This window comes from Cryptomeria japonica, chromosome 10 (genome assembly GCF_030272615.1).
Source record: "Cryptomeria japonica chromosome 10, Sugi_1.0, whole genome shotgun sequence".
Classification (NCBI taxonomy): Eukaryota; Viridiplantae; Streptophyta; class Pinopsida; order Cupressales; family Cupressaceae; genus Cryptomeria; species Cryptomeria japonica.
The window spans coordinates 824,649,978-824,666,679 of NC_081414.1; the positions used below are offsets into that span (position 1 = coordinate 824,649,978).

Below are 16,702 nucleotides of genomic sequence, written 5' to 3' on the forward strand. Positions count from 1 at the left end.
TCTACGTAGCGAGGGGAATCTTTGACTGGGGATTTCATCACCCCATAGAGGTACTTCAAATTGGGATGCGTTGGGGATATCATCTCTCCCAGCGTACTCTTGAGCGGGTTTTTCGATCCGCTATTTAAATATACTGGTCAGGCGGCTAGAGTGTTGAGTGAATTCGACGTATGTGGGGGCCTTCCTTGCACCAATAAGCTCAACTAAAGTCTTAAGTGGCTTGCTCTGAGAATCCGCCGTTAGATCGGGACCCCTCGAAACCTAATACTACGAACCAATTTAGTTGCCAAAAATCCTACATTCAGTGGTTCCGGGAGTGCGAATCGTACCCCATAGATACCCCTCATGTACCTTACATTATGAGACATAAATCCCTTGGTGATAAGATCTTTAGATCTTCGGGGTAAGAGAGACTGGCATGCCCAAGAAGTGTGTGTCGTGGAGTGGAGCCAGTGCTTCCAGACTCTTTATCTGTCCATCTTGTTTCAGTATTTTGCTGCGGGGGCCTCACTAAATGGTGTCCACTATCCAGCCTAAGATTGTATTCCATTCTTTTTTATGTATCGATGTGCTAGACCAGTATTGAGTCAGTCCCTTGGGCTATTTCAGGCCCTATCCCACGTATCTCTGAATGTTCTGAGATTGTATGAAAATTGAGTCAGTCAGCTATACATAACTACCAACAATTGTTCTTAGATTTGGAAAACTATAAAACATTGTCCTACACACGAAGCTACAGAAAACAAAGTCCATTTTGAAACCGAAACTCAAAAGTCCTTACATACTTGTGACCCTAGGTAGTCTTTTACATAGTCCCACTTATGTCCTCATTATCGTCCTACGTCTTTTGCATAGTCCCACTTATGTCCTCATTATCGTCCTACGTCTTTTGCATAGTCCCACTTACATCCTCATTATCATCCTAAGTCCTTGCATAGTCCTCACTTACGTCCTCATTATCGTCCTATGTCTTTTGCATAGTCCCACTTACGTCCTCATTATCATCCTACACCTTTTGCATAGTCCCACTTACATCCTAAGTCCTTGCATAGTCCCCACTTACGTCCTCATTATCGTCCTAAGTCCTTGCATAGGTCTTCATTTATGTCCTCATTATCGTCCATAGTCCTCATTATCATCCTCATATATGTCCTTGTCTAGACCTCATATAGGTCTCTCTTAGTTCATCATCATTTGCACAATCATCCTAGAAAGTCATACCCCAAACATCCAAAACACAATTAGAGGATCAGTCAAACTCAACCTCAACTCAAACAAGTTGGTCAAGTTCAATCAAACATTGTCACATTAAGAGAAATGGAGAAAATATCTTACATTTTGTGATCCTAGGTCCAAACCAAACAAGCAAACATCATGGATTGACATTATACATTTCGTAGGGAAGGTGGACGATTCATCCCTTCCATTCCTATTCCATTGCCATCCATAGAAACCTTATCTCAACAGATCAAGACTTTACAACAACAAGTGACAGACATGGCTAGTCTTGACAACCATAGGGGCCGGTTAGAAAACATGATGACAAAAGTAATGGCCATGAGGGGATCAGTATTAGACCAACCTTCTTCTTCTTGTGAGACCATTCAAACATGCCAACCTTCATTCTTCAACAAAATTGTTCCTACCTCAGTTCAACCAACATTAGAGTCATGTACACCTTCTTTTTCTTTCAACCCACTATATCAATCATACCAATCACATCAACCCAACATTCAAAATTCATTCAACCAAAATCACACCCCTTTCAACCAAAGTCCAAATCAAAATTCACATCAATCCAACATTCAAACCTCTTTCTACCAAAATAAAACCCCATTCAACCAAAGTCCAAATCAAAATTCATATCAACCCAACATTCAAACCTCGTTCAACCAGAATCACAACCCTTTCAACCAAAGTCCAAATCAAAATTCATTCAACCAAAATTAAACCTTTTTCAACCAAAATCAAACATATTTCACCCAAAATCAAAATTCATTCAACCAAAATCACAACCCTTTCAACCAAAGTCCAAATCTAAATTCGTATTTCCTCATAATCTTACTAATTATTCTATCTTCTATTTCTATCATCATTTAATCATTTTCTAATATTAATTAAATATTTATTATTTATTTAATTATGATTAATTCCCCAATTTAAATAATCTTTATTATTTGAGAATTACTAATTATTCAATTTCTATCTCTAATCATCTAATCATTCAACCCTTTTCTAAATATTAATTAAATATTTATTATTTAATTAATTGTGATTTAATCCTTTAAATTAAATAATCTTTATTATTTAATTAAATTCCATTTCTAAATAATTAAATGGTTTCTTTAAATTATTTAATTAACTAATTAATTCTTTGATTTTCAAATCTCTAAATACTAATTTTATTTAATTTCATATTCTTCTAATTTCTTCCAAATTCAAATACATGTGGATGATTTCAAAAACCAAATTGAAAATCAAAGTCAAGTTCTAAATATATTCAAATACTAAATTGAATTTAAATAAATTCAATTATTTGAATTAAAATCTCATGCAAAGATTAAATTGAAAATCTAAATCTAAATGCAAGCACATGCTAAATTAATTAATTAAATCATTTATCTCTTCAACTTCTATTTCCATCTTCTAGTTAGCTTTTTCTAAATTAAGCTTCCTGTGTCATCCTCTTTATTTCTACCAATCATTATTTTTCTTCCCTTAGTTAGCTTTTTCTCAATCAGTTAACTCAATTAATCTATTCAATCTATTGAATTTCACTCCTACAATCAACAGTTCAACTATCAATTTTCATGTGAGCTCACTTGAGTTCCACCTCTTGATCAATCTGTTCACCTTTCAATCAATCTTCTCCAATTTTCTATAAATTGAGCATCCAATCTCCATTCTCAACAATTACGAACTTTGAATCTTTGTGTCACTTGTAGGTTACCGGCGCAATATCTGAGAGCCATCATACCACAGAGAGGAGAAGAGCAATGGAAGCAATACGCGATCTTGGGATAGGGAGTTTTGATTTCATTTGATTATTTTAATTCCTATTTGCTTGATTGTGTTATTCCATTGTCTTATTTGTTAAATTCTTTGATTAGATAGGGATTCGTGATTTCCCTTTTGCTTCTAATTGATTACTTGTTTTTAAGATGAATTTTACACATACACAAGTATGATTTATTGTTGATTACATTTCTTATAGCTGAACCTCTTTGTAATCGTCACTCTAATATTTTATAATATTATAATATTATTGTTTGTTTCATATCTCTTTTTATTGGTGTGAAAAAGTTATATCACCCAATTAGTTCTTATTAGATTCTATTCACACAAGCATACTTAGTTCATTTATTATTTTTTTTCACATCATAAAATTCAAACATTGTAGTGTCATAAATTGTATCCGCTTACAATTTCAAACTCTTTTTTGGGCTCTTCCTTTAGTGTGCCTCCACTAGGGTCATTTCAAGCCTATTTGGGCCTTACACTATCATATTGTTGTCATATTTCAAGATTAAGATCCTATGTCTTGGACGTTGCTACTTTGCCACTGTCTTTTTTAGTCCCTTTTCAGTGGACTATGGAACCTAGCACCCTAGTCCTATAAGATTTTCTCACATTAGACTATATCATGAGATACATTAAATGCTCATATTTGCAATAATATAAAAATGAAAGATAATAACTTAATATTTACATAAATTAAATACATCTCAAATGTAGTAGTGCTTACTCCAGGTATTAACACATCTAAATATTAATGCCAAATAGAAGATGGAACCATTTCTTTTTAACTCATGATTATATAATGATATTAAACATAATTATACAAGCATTTGCAATCATGATCTAATACATGAAATCTTAAGATAATTGGATAATTTTTTGTGATATTTATTCACAAAACAATCATCTAAACAAATAAAAATGTAGTGGAAACATTCCACAGATCAATTTTTCCTAAAGGATGTTTAAGACCATGTCATTTCGTTTTAATGTAAATGTAATGTCATGACCAAAATAAAGGAGGTCTTAACCATTTCATTAATTGGTCCTCAATTTCCCAATGTAAATATAGACTTTTGGTATTCTTCTTAAGTTTGATACCCCTAGTCCTTGAAGACTATCCACCATTAGGGATTTTGGACTTACAATTCAAATCACCAACAAAACCAGTACTTGATTGAAATATGTTTGATATCATTCTATTGTAATTAAAAAAATGAAAGAATAAGTTTAATGAATAGTTATGATTTAAAAACAGGTCAAAGATCTCATCCCAAATATAAGAATATAATTTCTCTATTATTGATGTATGAACTATTAGACTTGTGTGAATATTGTTATCATTGATGTCAAACTAGCTATCGGTTTTTGACCAGATAGTGTATGTGGCCCAGATTGGTCCATATATTAGTCTGAATGTTGTATAGGATTAGTATGTGCACAATTATCTTGTTATGGACATATGTTATGATGCAATATTATGGAGGTAATGTGTTGTGGAAATCTTTGGAAGATCCCGGTATCAGTTATGTGTCCGGTGTTAGCTACTTTCGTAAATGTCAATAGTATCTCTTCGAGTTTTGTGTTGTGGTATTCTTGGTACACATGGAGTCTACATTTTGGAGATATTGTGCTTAATCATGTAATAATGGGTCGATATTCTTAGGTCAAGATGACCCTACCCCATTCCGGTAATCTCAACATATACATCGGTAAATGAAGTATGTGAAGGAAGCGTGTAGAAGTCTTGTTGAGGCCGACATGAGCATTATTGATAACGTGTTGGGCTTGGCCGAGACACTATTTGTATTTGTGTCCTCCGATATATATGTGTGTGTGTGTGTGTGTCTCTCTCTCTCTCTCTCTCTCTCTCTCTATATATATATATATATATATAGTATGGATATGGAATGATGGTGTGAAGGTGTACGATGTGCGAAAGAAAGTTAGTAGCGAAAATAACAGTGTGCGAAGTGTGAGTTGTGGACAACGAAAACAAAAAATGTTGCATTGGTGTAAGAGTCCTTCACCAGATCTACTGCAGGACAATTATATAGAGATCTCGAACCAGATCTGCTGTAAGGTTTGCGAATTGTAATCTGAGCTTAAACCTAGAACTAATCTCATGCATTTGGATATGCAATCCTTTTTAGTTCAACCTTTGTTGTTGCAGTGAGCATTCCAACAGTAAGATGTCCCTTGTATCTATGCAGTGAGCCACCCTTTTGTAAACACCATATAAGTAGTTATATTCTACTGAGAGTTAACACTCTCCATGGTTTTTCCCATTTGGGTTTTCCATGTATAAAATTCGGTGTATATCTCGTGGTTGCGCTCTTCATGTTTATTCTACATTAGTTGTTTTATATCAGTTAAGTTTGTTTGATATTTCAGTAGAAGGTTAAAGTTAAAAAGAAGAAAGTTTTTAAATATGTGGGAATACTGATTCAACTCCCCCTCCCCTCATTATTCCGGTGCTTTCGACTTGATCAACATGAAAGACATAGCCTTTGATTCCCAAAAGAAATATGTAAGAAAATACATTACAAATGAACCCTCAAAGTTTGGGTAGGGATCTAAGGATAACTTTGGCATTGGGAGCTTACAACATTCGAGTGTGATTATATGAGTTTTGACATAGAGTTGCCACCACCACTATGGTTTGAAAAGCTATAAAGTTGACACTTATAAGCTAGTTTTAAGATGTTTAGTAGAGTTAATAAATAATTGTTCTAATTAAGTAAATTGGGATAGCGCTCAAATTCTTACATAATAGCCAAGTAGGCAAAACAAAGGGATCTCACGAGTAGTAAAAAAGCACAAACACTTTTTTGAAAGAGAGGCTTTTGGCTAGAGCAAAAAAATGGCTAATTATAGAGCAAAACTCACAAGAGGAGACATTGAGAAGAAGGAGAAGAAGAAGAGAAATAATTTGACTAGAGTTGGGAACCGATGGGAGATAAGGGTATGGACCCTGAACAAAAAAAATCTCTTTCTCCAACCTCAAAAGAGTAAGAGGAGAAGAAGGACCTTTCCTCCTTTGACGAACAACCATCTAAGCAATACTATCACCCAAACCCCTTTAAGTAGGAGAAACAAGAGGTGATCCGACAACTGGAGGATCAACAACAAATAGAGTGGGGGCAAAAAGAGTAGAAGGGAAATCAACAACCACCAAAGATGATGGTAGCTGGGAGGGAGTAACTTGCATATCAAGAGTTAGACTAGGAACATAAGGAGGCTCCAAAGAAACATCAAGAATCACTGAAGGAATGTATGGGCACAAAAGGGTCACACCCATATCATGGTGCTCAATAGTAATGTGGTTGAAGAATGTCACAAAGGAACCCTCAACTATTAAGTGATCTTCTTTAGCATCCTTCCACCAAGTAGCAATACCTTTCCAACATGATAGAGAGCACTTTGAAGCCAGATGACTATTAACAAAGCAATGATGGCAATGAAAGGGGAGGCCCTTATAATATAGTGGTTGCGTTCCAAGCTTGTTGTTGACCATCAAAACCACTTCCCCACAAAGAGGTTTGGAGATGTCGATATCAATGAGAATGTAAGCAAACGTGGGATGTACCAAGTGAAAAGTGGAATCATCAACCTTTAAAAAACAACCAATAGAGTTATTGACGTCCTCATAATAGGAATCCTCCCAAAAATGGAGAAGAAGCTTAGGCATTCTAATGGAAATTGGACACATTGATAGAGGCTCAATAAGGGGATTAAAAGAGGGATTCTAGTGTTTGGGAAAAAGAAAATTCTCTCCCCAAGCCCAAGGAAGTCCCAACACTATTTCGATCTTGAGACGAAGAAAACTCAACAATGAAAAAACCTTTTGCATAGGGAAAACATTCAATCTTACCCAAAACCAGAAGCTTCCAAGAGGTTAGGATCCAACTGTGTAGGTCAAGAAGAGTATGCTAGAGAGAGGGGAAACAACACACCAATCCACTAATTTGGAAAAAAGCTTTATTTTTAGTAACTTCTTTGTCACAAACGATGATGGGAGAGGATTTGGTACAATATAGAGGTCTAAACATATGTTGGGGCCGAGTAGGACCACGATTTGTAACATTGACTTGCCCTAACCCTAACCCAGGGTTGGCAAAGTTTACGAGCATTGGCTCAATATCTTAAGGAGCCTCCATGTTGGAAACCTACTTCACTCCATAGGTTGCCTCTCCACCTGACCCAACAATGAGAGCAACAATGATACAATAGAGGGTGGAAAACTATCTCTCACCATTCACCTAACCTTTCTCATAGGGTCTTCTGACTTAACTGTCAGCAGTAATCTTCCTTACCTAGCACATGAAGATGCTAGGTTCAGTTTTGAAGAGAGACAAACCCCTCTCTATCCTCTGCTGCATAAGACAACACTATCATGAAACCTACCTTAACATTGTTACAAGCTAGGGTTGTCGTTGCACCAAAAGATCAACCTGTCAATGCCCAATACAACCAATAGACTTATAAAATCCACAGAAGGCTGTTAAACCATGTTGCGAATCCCCGCGAGGGATGCTGGCCCATTGCCAACAATCTCCCTCCTAGCGTTACTCACCGCGACCTACGTGATTTGAACCTGTGAACAAGCTCTGATACCACTTGTTACAAGCTAGGGTTGTCGTTGCACCAAAAGATCGACCTGTTAATGCCCGATACAACCACTAGACTTATAGAATCCACAGGAGGCTGTTAAACCATGTCGCGAATCCCCTCAAGGGGCGCTGGCCCATTGCCAACAAACATTACCCATTCCACTTGGTTATATCTTACAGGAAGGTGGAATGGTGGACATTCACATCTTAGACTCTCAACCTCACAAACCACTTGGGTTCAAACACTTCTTGTCGTAGGAATGACAAGAGCTTCTATCTTCCTTACTACCCAAACTTCAAACAAATGCAAGAACAGATTAAATCATATCATCACTAACACAATATAAAATACTTCTACAGAAAAAGACCCTACAGGACAAGCAACAAAAACAAAAAAGAAATTCAGAAAACACTGAGTTGAGCAGCAAAAAATGAAAAGTCTTTATTCCTTCTTCCTTCAGTCTTCTTTCAACAACGTAACATTCAACAATAACCCTTGCCTCATAGCTTCCGAGGCATATAAAAACTTCATATTCTTGACACCAACATTCATACCATGACTGTCGGTGTTCCAGTTACAACTGATTAAGCTTCTTTATATTTCATTTATCAACATTGACACAAAACCGACCCTACAAGAAACATATAATTTAGGAACTACAAAACGGTCACCATCGACCTTTATTCAAACCAAAATAAATCAAAACCCTAAAACTCCTAAGTCACACAGACCAAAATGAAGTTAAGTCGACGCTCCTGCACCAAACAGGGAAAGCTAAACCTCATATGCCCTAACAACATCACCTACAAATGTAGACAAGGTGTAAGGAATTAGTGGGAAGGACATTTTCAAAAAATCTTTCTTTATTATTTGATACTATATAGTTACTCATCATTCGGAAAAATATTTATACTTAATTAATACTTGTTATGGATTGCAAAATAACTAATAATAAACAAAAGATGTTTCATTATAAATTGGAAACTTATAAGACTACTATGTATGAAAACAATTAGAATTAGAAAATTGTTAGTCTTTTTTAATTACTGTAATTAGTATATGATTGTAATTAAATTAAGGATATATATATATATATATATATATATATATATATATATATATATATATATATATAATTCAATTGTACGTTCCTTGATTGGTGTAATAGGTGTTGCCAAGCTTGAATTCAAAGTTTTGACTAAATCATTTGAATAACTGTTCCTCTGTACTTCTTATTATTTTCAAAAGGCATTGGAAGCTTCTCGTACGTGGTTGCTACCAATCAGTTGAAGTTGATGGAATTTTAAGGAAGTTTCGATTGGACTAAATTAGCAGTGAGGTAATGCACATCATATCCTTCCAAACCTGAAACTTATGCCTTAATTTCCTTGTTTCTATAGTTAGTTCGGTTGGCTATAATTGTCTTTTCAATTGGGTCCTACTCTGCAAACAAAAAAACTTTTAATGAGGCAAACCAATCAAGAAAAGCACACCATGATCCTAATATAGTCTGCAAATTGCAGAACTTATAGCTATTAATACAAATATCAAGAAAAGAAACCAATACTCTCAAGGACAACTTGATCAAGTAAATGATAAAATCAGTAAAATGAATGAAAAGTTTATGCCCAAATAAAAAATGGTTTGGAGTAAAGTCCAATTTATGAAAGAAACAATAGCAAATTGGAGACTTTATTTCTTTACGGGTTTTTGATGTAGTGAAAATGTTCTTAATGAAAAGTATTCATCGAGAAAGTACAAAAACGAGGAAAAGTAAAGAAAAATATGAATGTGTAAATATTCAAAACAAAAAAAAAATTGTGGTAAAGTCGAATATCAGTAAAAGATCATGTTCAATAAAGAAATTATTTTCATGATAGAACTCTTTAAGTACAAATGAAGATTTTATGAATTCTTTTAGATGCATGTTTTTTGAATTACAAGCTTCTCAACATATGCAATCATAGGGAGTTGGTTTTGTTGGAAGTGGAAACACTCTGAGAGGTGGGGGGGGTGAATCAGAGTGTTACAAATTTTAACAAGAGATACTTTTATGAACCTGACAATTTTAATTCACAAAATGCACAGATGACTGAGACTTAACACCTTAATGAAATACTTTAATGAAGCATGAAATATACAATAGAACCAACTGAAACACTTGATTCAGACTTTTCAAAAAATAAGAAGGGTATTAAATCTTTTACACAAACATGAAACATCTAAATGAGTACTTCAAAGATTGCATTACATAAATTCAGCAAAACAGAGTATGAAATAAAGAGAGCTAAAGATATGACGTATCAGAGCATAAACCAGTAAAACAAAATGAGACAAGACAATGCACATAACACCATAGTTTTCATGAGTGGAAAACCCTCCTGGGGTAGAAAAACCACTCGGTAAGATCCCTTATATTATTTCAAAGAGCACCAACTCAGTTCACAAGTTTTAGAAACCACAAGGCCTCAAGGAGCACCAACCCCTCTTCTTATCCAATAAACATTTCAACTCGAGCTACAGCCACTGGTGATTTTATGCATGCACTTAAATCTTGCAGTCACAAAACCATCAGTAATTGGAGCGAGAATATTTTACCAGTCTGTACAAATGATTCTTTCTAAAAATTTTGCAACAGTATTCTTCAAGGATTTGAATCATAATAACATACTTTTAAATGAATTCAACACTATTAGAGAGAAAAATTCAATCTCTGAACAAAATAGTTTCAAACATTAAAGCCTCATGTACTCTGCAACAAAAATAGAGTATTGATTTTCAAAACCCTCGACTATCTAAGATCACTGATAGTCTTTTATACACAGCACTTTCTTTTTTTTTTTCAACACACTCTTTGTGTTTCCCTTTATGCACACTCCACTCTCTGTTTTTCCTCGTCTAAACTGTTCTGAATAGAACTGTTTTATACCCAAACAAAAAAACAATGTTCTTCCAGAATAACCCTCGTATAGGGTTACCAAAATCTTACAGGAATTGCAAACTGAAAAACGAATAACCGTTTTAACTGTGCAACGGAAAGGGAAAAACTAAAGATGCTTGATTTCCCAATCATGAAAAACAAAAATAAAGCATGGACAGTTTCCTTATTTTCATTTTGCATAACTAAAAAACCTGATTCGAAAACAAATCTGAATCTTTTAAACATATGATCAAGAATAATACCTGTGAAACGCAACCTTATTGATAACTGAAAACAAACTAACCAGAAAACCATTAAGCTCCCGGTTAAGATCACTTTTGCTTCATTCTTTTTAACTCAACAAACTGATTTGAGCTCCTTAGCTACAGCGGCGGCTGCATCTCTCATGGCGTTAGGGTTTGAGACGGACTCCAAACAAGTTCAAAAATGAAACACAAAACGTCTTCCAAAAAATTTTAACTTGTCGGTCACAAAGAGTATTCTGAGGAATATGCCATTAGTCCGTAGACAGATTAAATCAAAGATGCCATTTAATTAATGCAAAATCAGTGTTATTCACTTATCCGTGTCACCAGCATGGCTCGAGAGTAAGATGCTTTAAGCATATAACACGTCAGTAAAAACAATGTGTCCGTGTCACTAGACTGGCCCACATGCTTATTAAAATATGAAACTTAACCAACACAACTTCCCTTTTTTTTTACTTTCTTGTCATCGAGGACAAAAGTACCAAAGAGCAACAAACTCCCCCTTTGTCCTTGATGGCAAAAAAAGAAAAAAAAACTTAAACCATCATTGCCATGAAATATGTCGTCAACTGAAAGGACCAAAATCAATGTAAGGAATTCCACTGTCAACAAATGCAATATATACAATCAACACCGAACCTTGTCATATGCAAACCTGTAAGGAAAACAACATCCTCTGAACCTGTAATGTGCAATTCTGTAAAGAATAAATATTGTCAGAATAATGAACTCCCAATCTGATCTGTATCAAACAAGAATACCAAACTGTAATACCCAAATAAAAATGCCTATGCCACTGTAATGAAATTCCAATGCCTGAAAAGCCAATTGTCACTGTAATATCAACTGAAACCACTATAATATCAATTGAAAGACCAAAAATGCCAATGCCAATGAAATGCCAATAAAATGCCAAGTTTGTAATGCCAATGCCAATGCCAATGAAATGCCAATAAAATGCCAAGTCTGTAATGCCAATCAAAAATGAAATACCAATGTCACTGTCAAAAATGAAATACCATACCAATGTCACTGTCAAAAATGAAATACCATACCAATGTCACTGTCAAAAATGAAATACCAATGTCACTGTTCACTGTGAAATGCCAATATGTGTTCACTGTTGCGTTCACTGTTGCACTGTTGTCACTAAATACCAATTTCTCCTCCTTTTTTTTTACTTTTTTTTAAAACACAAGGACAAAAGGAAAGAAAATCAACAGAGCAACACTCCCCCTCAAAGTATGCTTTAGGTGGAGACAAGAGCAGATTGAGAAAACACTCCCAATCTATCCCTTAGCCGTTCAAAGACTTCTTTAGACAAAGCTTTTGTAAAAATATCCGCTACTTGTGCCTGAGAAGGTACATATAAAACTTGAAATTCATTAGCCAACACTTGTTCTCGTAGAAATAGCAACTTAATAGCAACATGTTTAGTGCGAGAATGCATCACAGGATTCTTTGAAAGACTGATGGCACTAGTATTATCACAGAAGATGGAGATGGGTTTGTCAACTGTAATACCCATATCAGCAAGTTGATGAGACATCCAGATTAATTGCGTACAACAAGTTGTTGCTGCAATATATTCAGATTCTGCAGTTGATAAAGTAACACATTCTTGCTTTTTGCTATGCCAGGCAACAAGGCGATCTCCTAGGAAGAATGCTGCACCACTGGTGCTTTTTCTATCATCTATACAGCCAGCCCAGTCAGCATCCGTAAAACCAACAAGAGTAAAATCGTTATTTCGTGAATACCACAAGCCAAAGTCTAAAGTACCTTGAATATACTTGAATATCCTTTTTATAGCAATCAAATGAGATTGTTTGGGAGCAGACTGAAAACGTGAAACCAAGCAAACTGCATGCATCAAATCAGGCCTAGATGCAGTTAAATAAAGTAGGCTGCCAACCATTGATCTATACTCAGATTGATTTACCTCAGGGGAGTCATCTGACTTGGTCAATTTACAACCAGTCTCCATTGGAGTGCTAACAGGTTTACAATCTGTCATATTGAACTTTTTAAGCATCTCTTTTGCATATTTGGTTTGTGAGAGAAAAATGCCTTGTTCAAGCTGCATTACTTGAAGCCCAAGAAAGAAGGTTAATTCACCTAACATGGACATTTCAAATTCAGATTCCATGAGTTTTGAAAACTTTTTGGATACAACATCATTATAACAGCCAAATATAATGTCATCCACATAGACTTCAACAACCAATGTATCATTACCTTCAATTTTAACATACAGGTTACTATCAACACCACCTCTAGTATATCCATTTGTTGTAAGATGGGCATCTAACCTGGAGTACCAAGCTCTTGGAGCTTGTTTAAGGCCATAAAGAGCCTTTTTCAACTTGTATACATGATCAGGTTTATCTGCAGAGATAAACCCTTCTGGTTGTTCCATATATACCTCTTCATCAAGATAACCATTAAGGAATGCAGTTTTAACATCCATTTGATACACTTTAAAGTTTTTATAACATGAATATGCCAGAAATATTCGGATTGACTCTAGCCTAGCAACAGGTGCAAATGTTTCACCAAAATCTACACCTTCTTGCTGAGCATAGCCTTTACACACAAAGCGTGCTTTATTCCTAACAACTTTGCCAGATTCATCAAGTTTATTTCTAAAAATCCATTTACCTCCTATCACATTCTTATCATCTGGCCTAGGTACTAACTCCCAAGTTTGATTTTTCTCTATTTGACTGATTTCATCTTTCATTGCATTTAACCAACATTCATCAGATAAAGCATCAGAAACATTTTTGGGTTCGAAACCAGTTACCAAACAAAAATGTTCAGCCAATTGAGCTTGTTCAGTTGTTTTTGCCCTTCTTCTAGTCAAAATACCTGCATCTATATTGCCAATAACTTGACTTTGAGGATGTCTCTTTGTTATAATTTTTGAGGGTGTATAATGGAGAATACCTGTCTCTGCATTTGAATTCTCTGTATTTTCTTCATCAGAACTTGAACAAATTTCATTTTTCTTTTCTGTTTTTGTAGGTTTAGGAACTTGATCAACCTTTGTTAAAGTAATTTCCTCTTCCTCAATATCCTGCAAATTATTACTTAACAAAAATTGTTCATCAAACCTTACATTTATTGTTTCAACAATTTTATTCAGTCTATAATTGAAACATCTATAGGCTTTGCTATGAGTAGAGTATCCAAGAAAGATACCCTCATCAGTTTTAGCCTCAAAATTTCCTAGATTTTCTTCATCTCTTTTTAGATAACATTTGGCACCAAAAATTTTGAAATATTTGATAGAAGCAGCTTTTCCATACCAAAGTTCATAAGGAGTAAAGGTAGATTTTACCCTGATTTGTACACGATTCAAAATGTAAACAGCTGTGTGTACAGCTTCTTTCCAATACCTGTCTGGTAGATTTGCCTCATTAAGCATTGTGCGAGCCATTTCTTTGACTGTTCTATTTTTTCTCTCAACTACTCCATTTTGTTGAGGTGTACGAGTAGCAGCATATTGTCTCTTAATACCATGTCTTTCACAGTAATCAATGAATTCTTGTGAAGTAAATTCACCACCCTTGTCTGATCTTAAGCATTTTAATTTTAGATCAGATTCTCGTTCAACCATTTTTCTGAAAATCTTGAATCTATCAAATGCTTCGGATTTGTGTTTGAGGAAAGTGACCCATACCATTCTGGTATAGTCATCAACAAAAAGCATAAAATATTTTTCACCATTTATTGACTGTGTCCCTGTAGGACCACATAAGTCTGTGTGTACAAGCTGTAACGGTCTAGTAGAAGAATGTTCTTTAGATTTGAAAGACACTTTTGTTTGCTTTCCTTTCAAACACTCTTTACAAACTGAATTGAATGGTTTACTCAAAACAGGCAAACCTCTAACATTCTGATTTTTACTGATTCTAACCAGATTGTCAAAATTTATATGTCCTAGGCGTTTATGCCATAACCAATTTTCTTCTATTTGACCCATAAGACAAATGCCTTCATTATTCTCATAACCAATGGAATCAAGCAAACTGTAGACATTGCCAATTGTTCTCAAACCAGCAGCAACAGTTTTACCAGATTTATTTTTGATAGTACAATCTTGAGAGCTAAACAATACACTGTAACCACTATCACAAATTTGACTGACACTCAATAAATTGTGCTTTAACCCTTCAACAAAATACACATCATGAATAGGAGTATCATCATTTAGCAGTAATATACCTTTACCTCGTACATAAGCTCCTGAATTATCCCCAAAGCGTACAAAGCCACTATTAAAGTCTTCAAAATGCAGAAATTTATTTCTATCTCCTGTCATATGGTGTGAACAGCCACTGTCCAACACCCATAAAGATTTCTTATTTGAGAGAAGTGCAGTTTGCACTATCATTGATTGCTCAATACCAGATACAAACTTAGGTTTCCATATTTTATTAGGGCTTGCCTTTGTTTTGCACTGTATAGTAGTATGCCCAAAAATGTTACACTTATTACACTTTACTGTGTTTGGAAGGTCATATCCTTGATTGTAACCAAACATAGGAGATCTTTGTTGCAGAAATCTGCAAGTATTAACCTTATGACCAAACCTATTGCAATAGAAACAGTATCCATGAAAAAAACCAAACCTAAAAGGTTTTGTTCTGTTATAAGTCTGAAATGATTTTCTAGTTGCAGGCTTAGTGTTCTGTCTTGATGACTCAGCTTTATCAAAACCTAAACCAGCCAAATCTTTATGCAATTTTTGCTTGCTCAAGATATCATTTAGATGTATTGTACTTTCATACTGTTCAATTTGTTTTTGAAGTTTTGTGGACTGTTGTTCTAATGTTTCAATTTTCTTTTCTCTTTCTTCAAGAAGGGACTTCAAGTTTGAGATCACTAAATTTGCATCATTCAACCCGACTTGCAGAATCTGATTTGAATTTTCATGTGAAGCTACAAGTTTCTTTAACCTCTTTATTTCTTTTAAAGCACAAAGCAATTCTCCTTCAAGATCAATTTCTCCTTGATCTAAATCTTCAAATTCATTTTTTGTTTTGCTAGTTACATCTTCTAATTCTGCCATAAATAGAGTTTCATCACCTTCACAGGGTGAATCATCTGATTCATTTCTAGAGTCTTCTTTAGTAAAAAGACTCTTCTTTTTCTTGAAGGTATTAAATCTCCTTTTAGGATTCCACATTTTCTTTTTGTAGAATTTTTCTAGTTTTTCCTCTTCACTGTTTTGATCACTTAGAGGACATTGAGCAACAAAGTGTCCAGCTTTGCCACAATTAAAGCACTTAAAAGGTAATTTGCCCTTATATTTCTTTTTAAGTTTTCTAACAAAAAGGGCTTCTATAGCATCTAAAAGTTCAGATTCACTATCAAGTTCTTCTTTCTTTTCTACTTTAAAAGCTGTTTCTTTTGAAGAAGAAGGATTATTACCTATCCTCATCTCATAGGCAGTAAGAATGCTTTGTAGGTTATCAAGTGTCATGGTAGAAAAACTTTTCTTTTCTTCTAAGGTTGAAACCTTAGTTTCAAACTTGGGTAACAAGGTTCTAATCACTTTATTGACAACTTCCTTTTCTTCAACCTCTTCACCAAGACCCTTTCTCGAATTTACTATTTCATCAACTCTAAGAAAATAGCTTGCAACTGTTTCATCTTCTTTCATTCTTAAAGATTCAAACTGATTTTTGAGTGTAAGAATTTTAGACTCCTTAACCTTAGCATCCCCTTGATAAATGGTTTCAAGTTTTTTCCAAATATCATAAGCAGAAGAACAATGCATGACTTTAACAAAAACATCTTTAGTGAGACCACATAAGAGAGCATGCTTAGCTCTGGCATTTAACTCATATTTGGTTTTATCATCAGGATCAGT

At 34.7% G+C, this 16,702-nt stretch overlaps 1 protein-coding gene across 1 annotated transcript; it reads right to left on the reverse strand.

Annotated features, from left to right (window-relative positions):
* Positions 1-12,070: 12,070 nt before the first annotated feature.
* On the reverse strand, positions 12,071-12,838 carry LOC131066047 (secreted RxLR effector protein 161-like). Its single transcript, XM_059212912.1, has one exon. It carries the CDS (start codon positions 12,836-12,838, stop codon positions 12,071-12,073), a length of 768 nt encoding a protein of 255 aa, XP_059068895.1.
* Between the last annotated feature and the right edge of the window lie 3,864 nt (positions 12,839-16,702).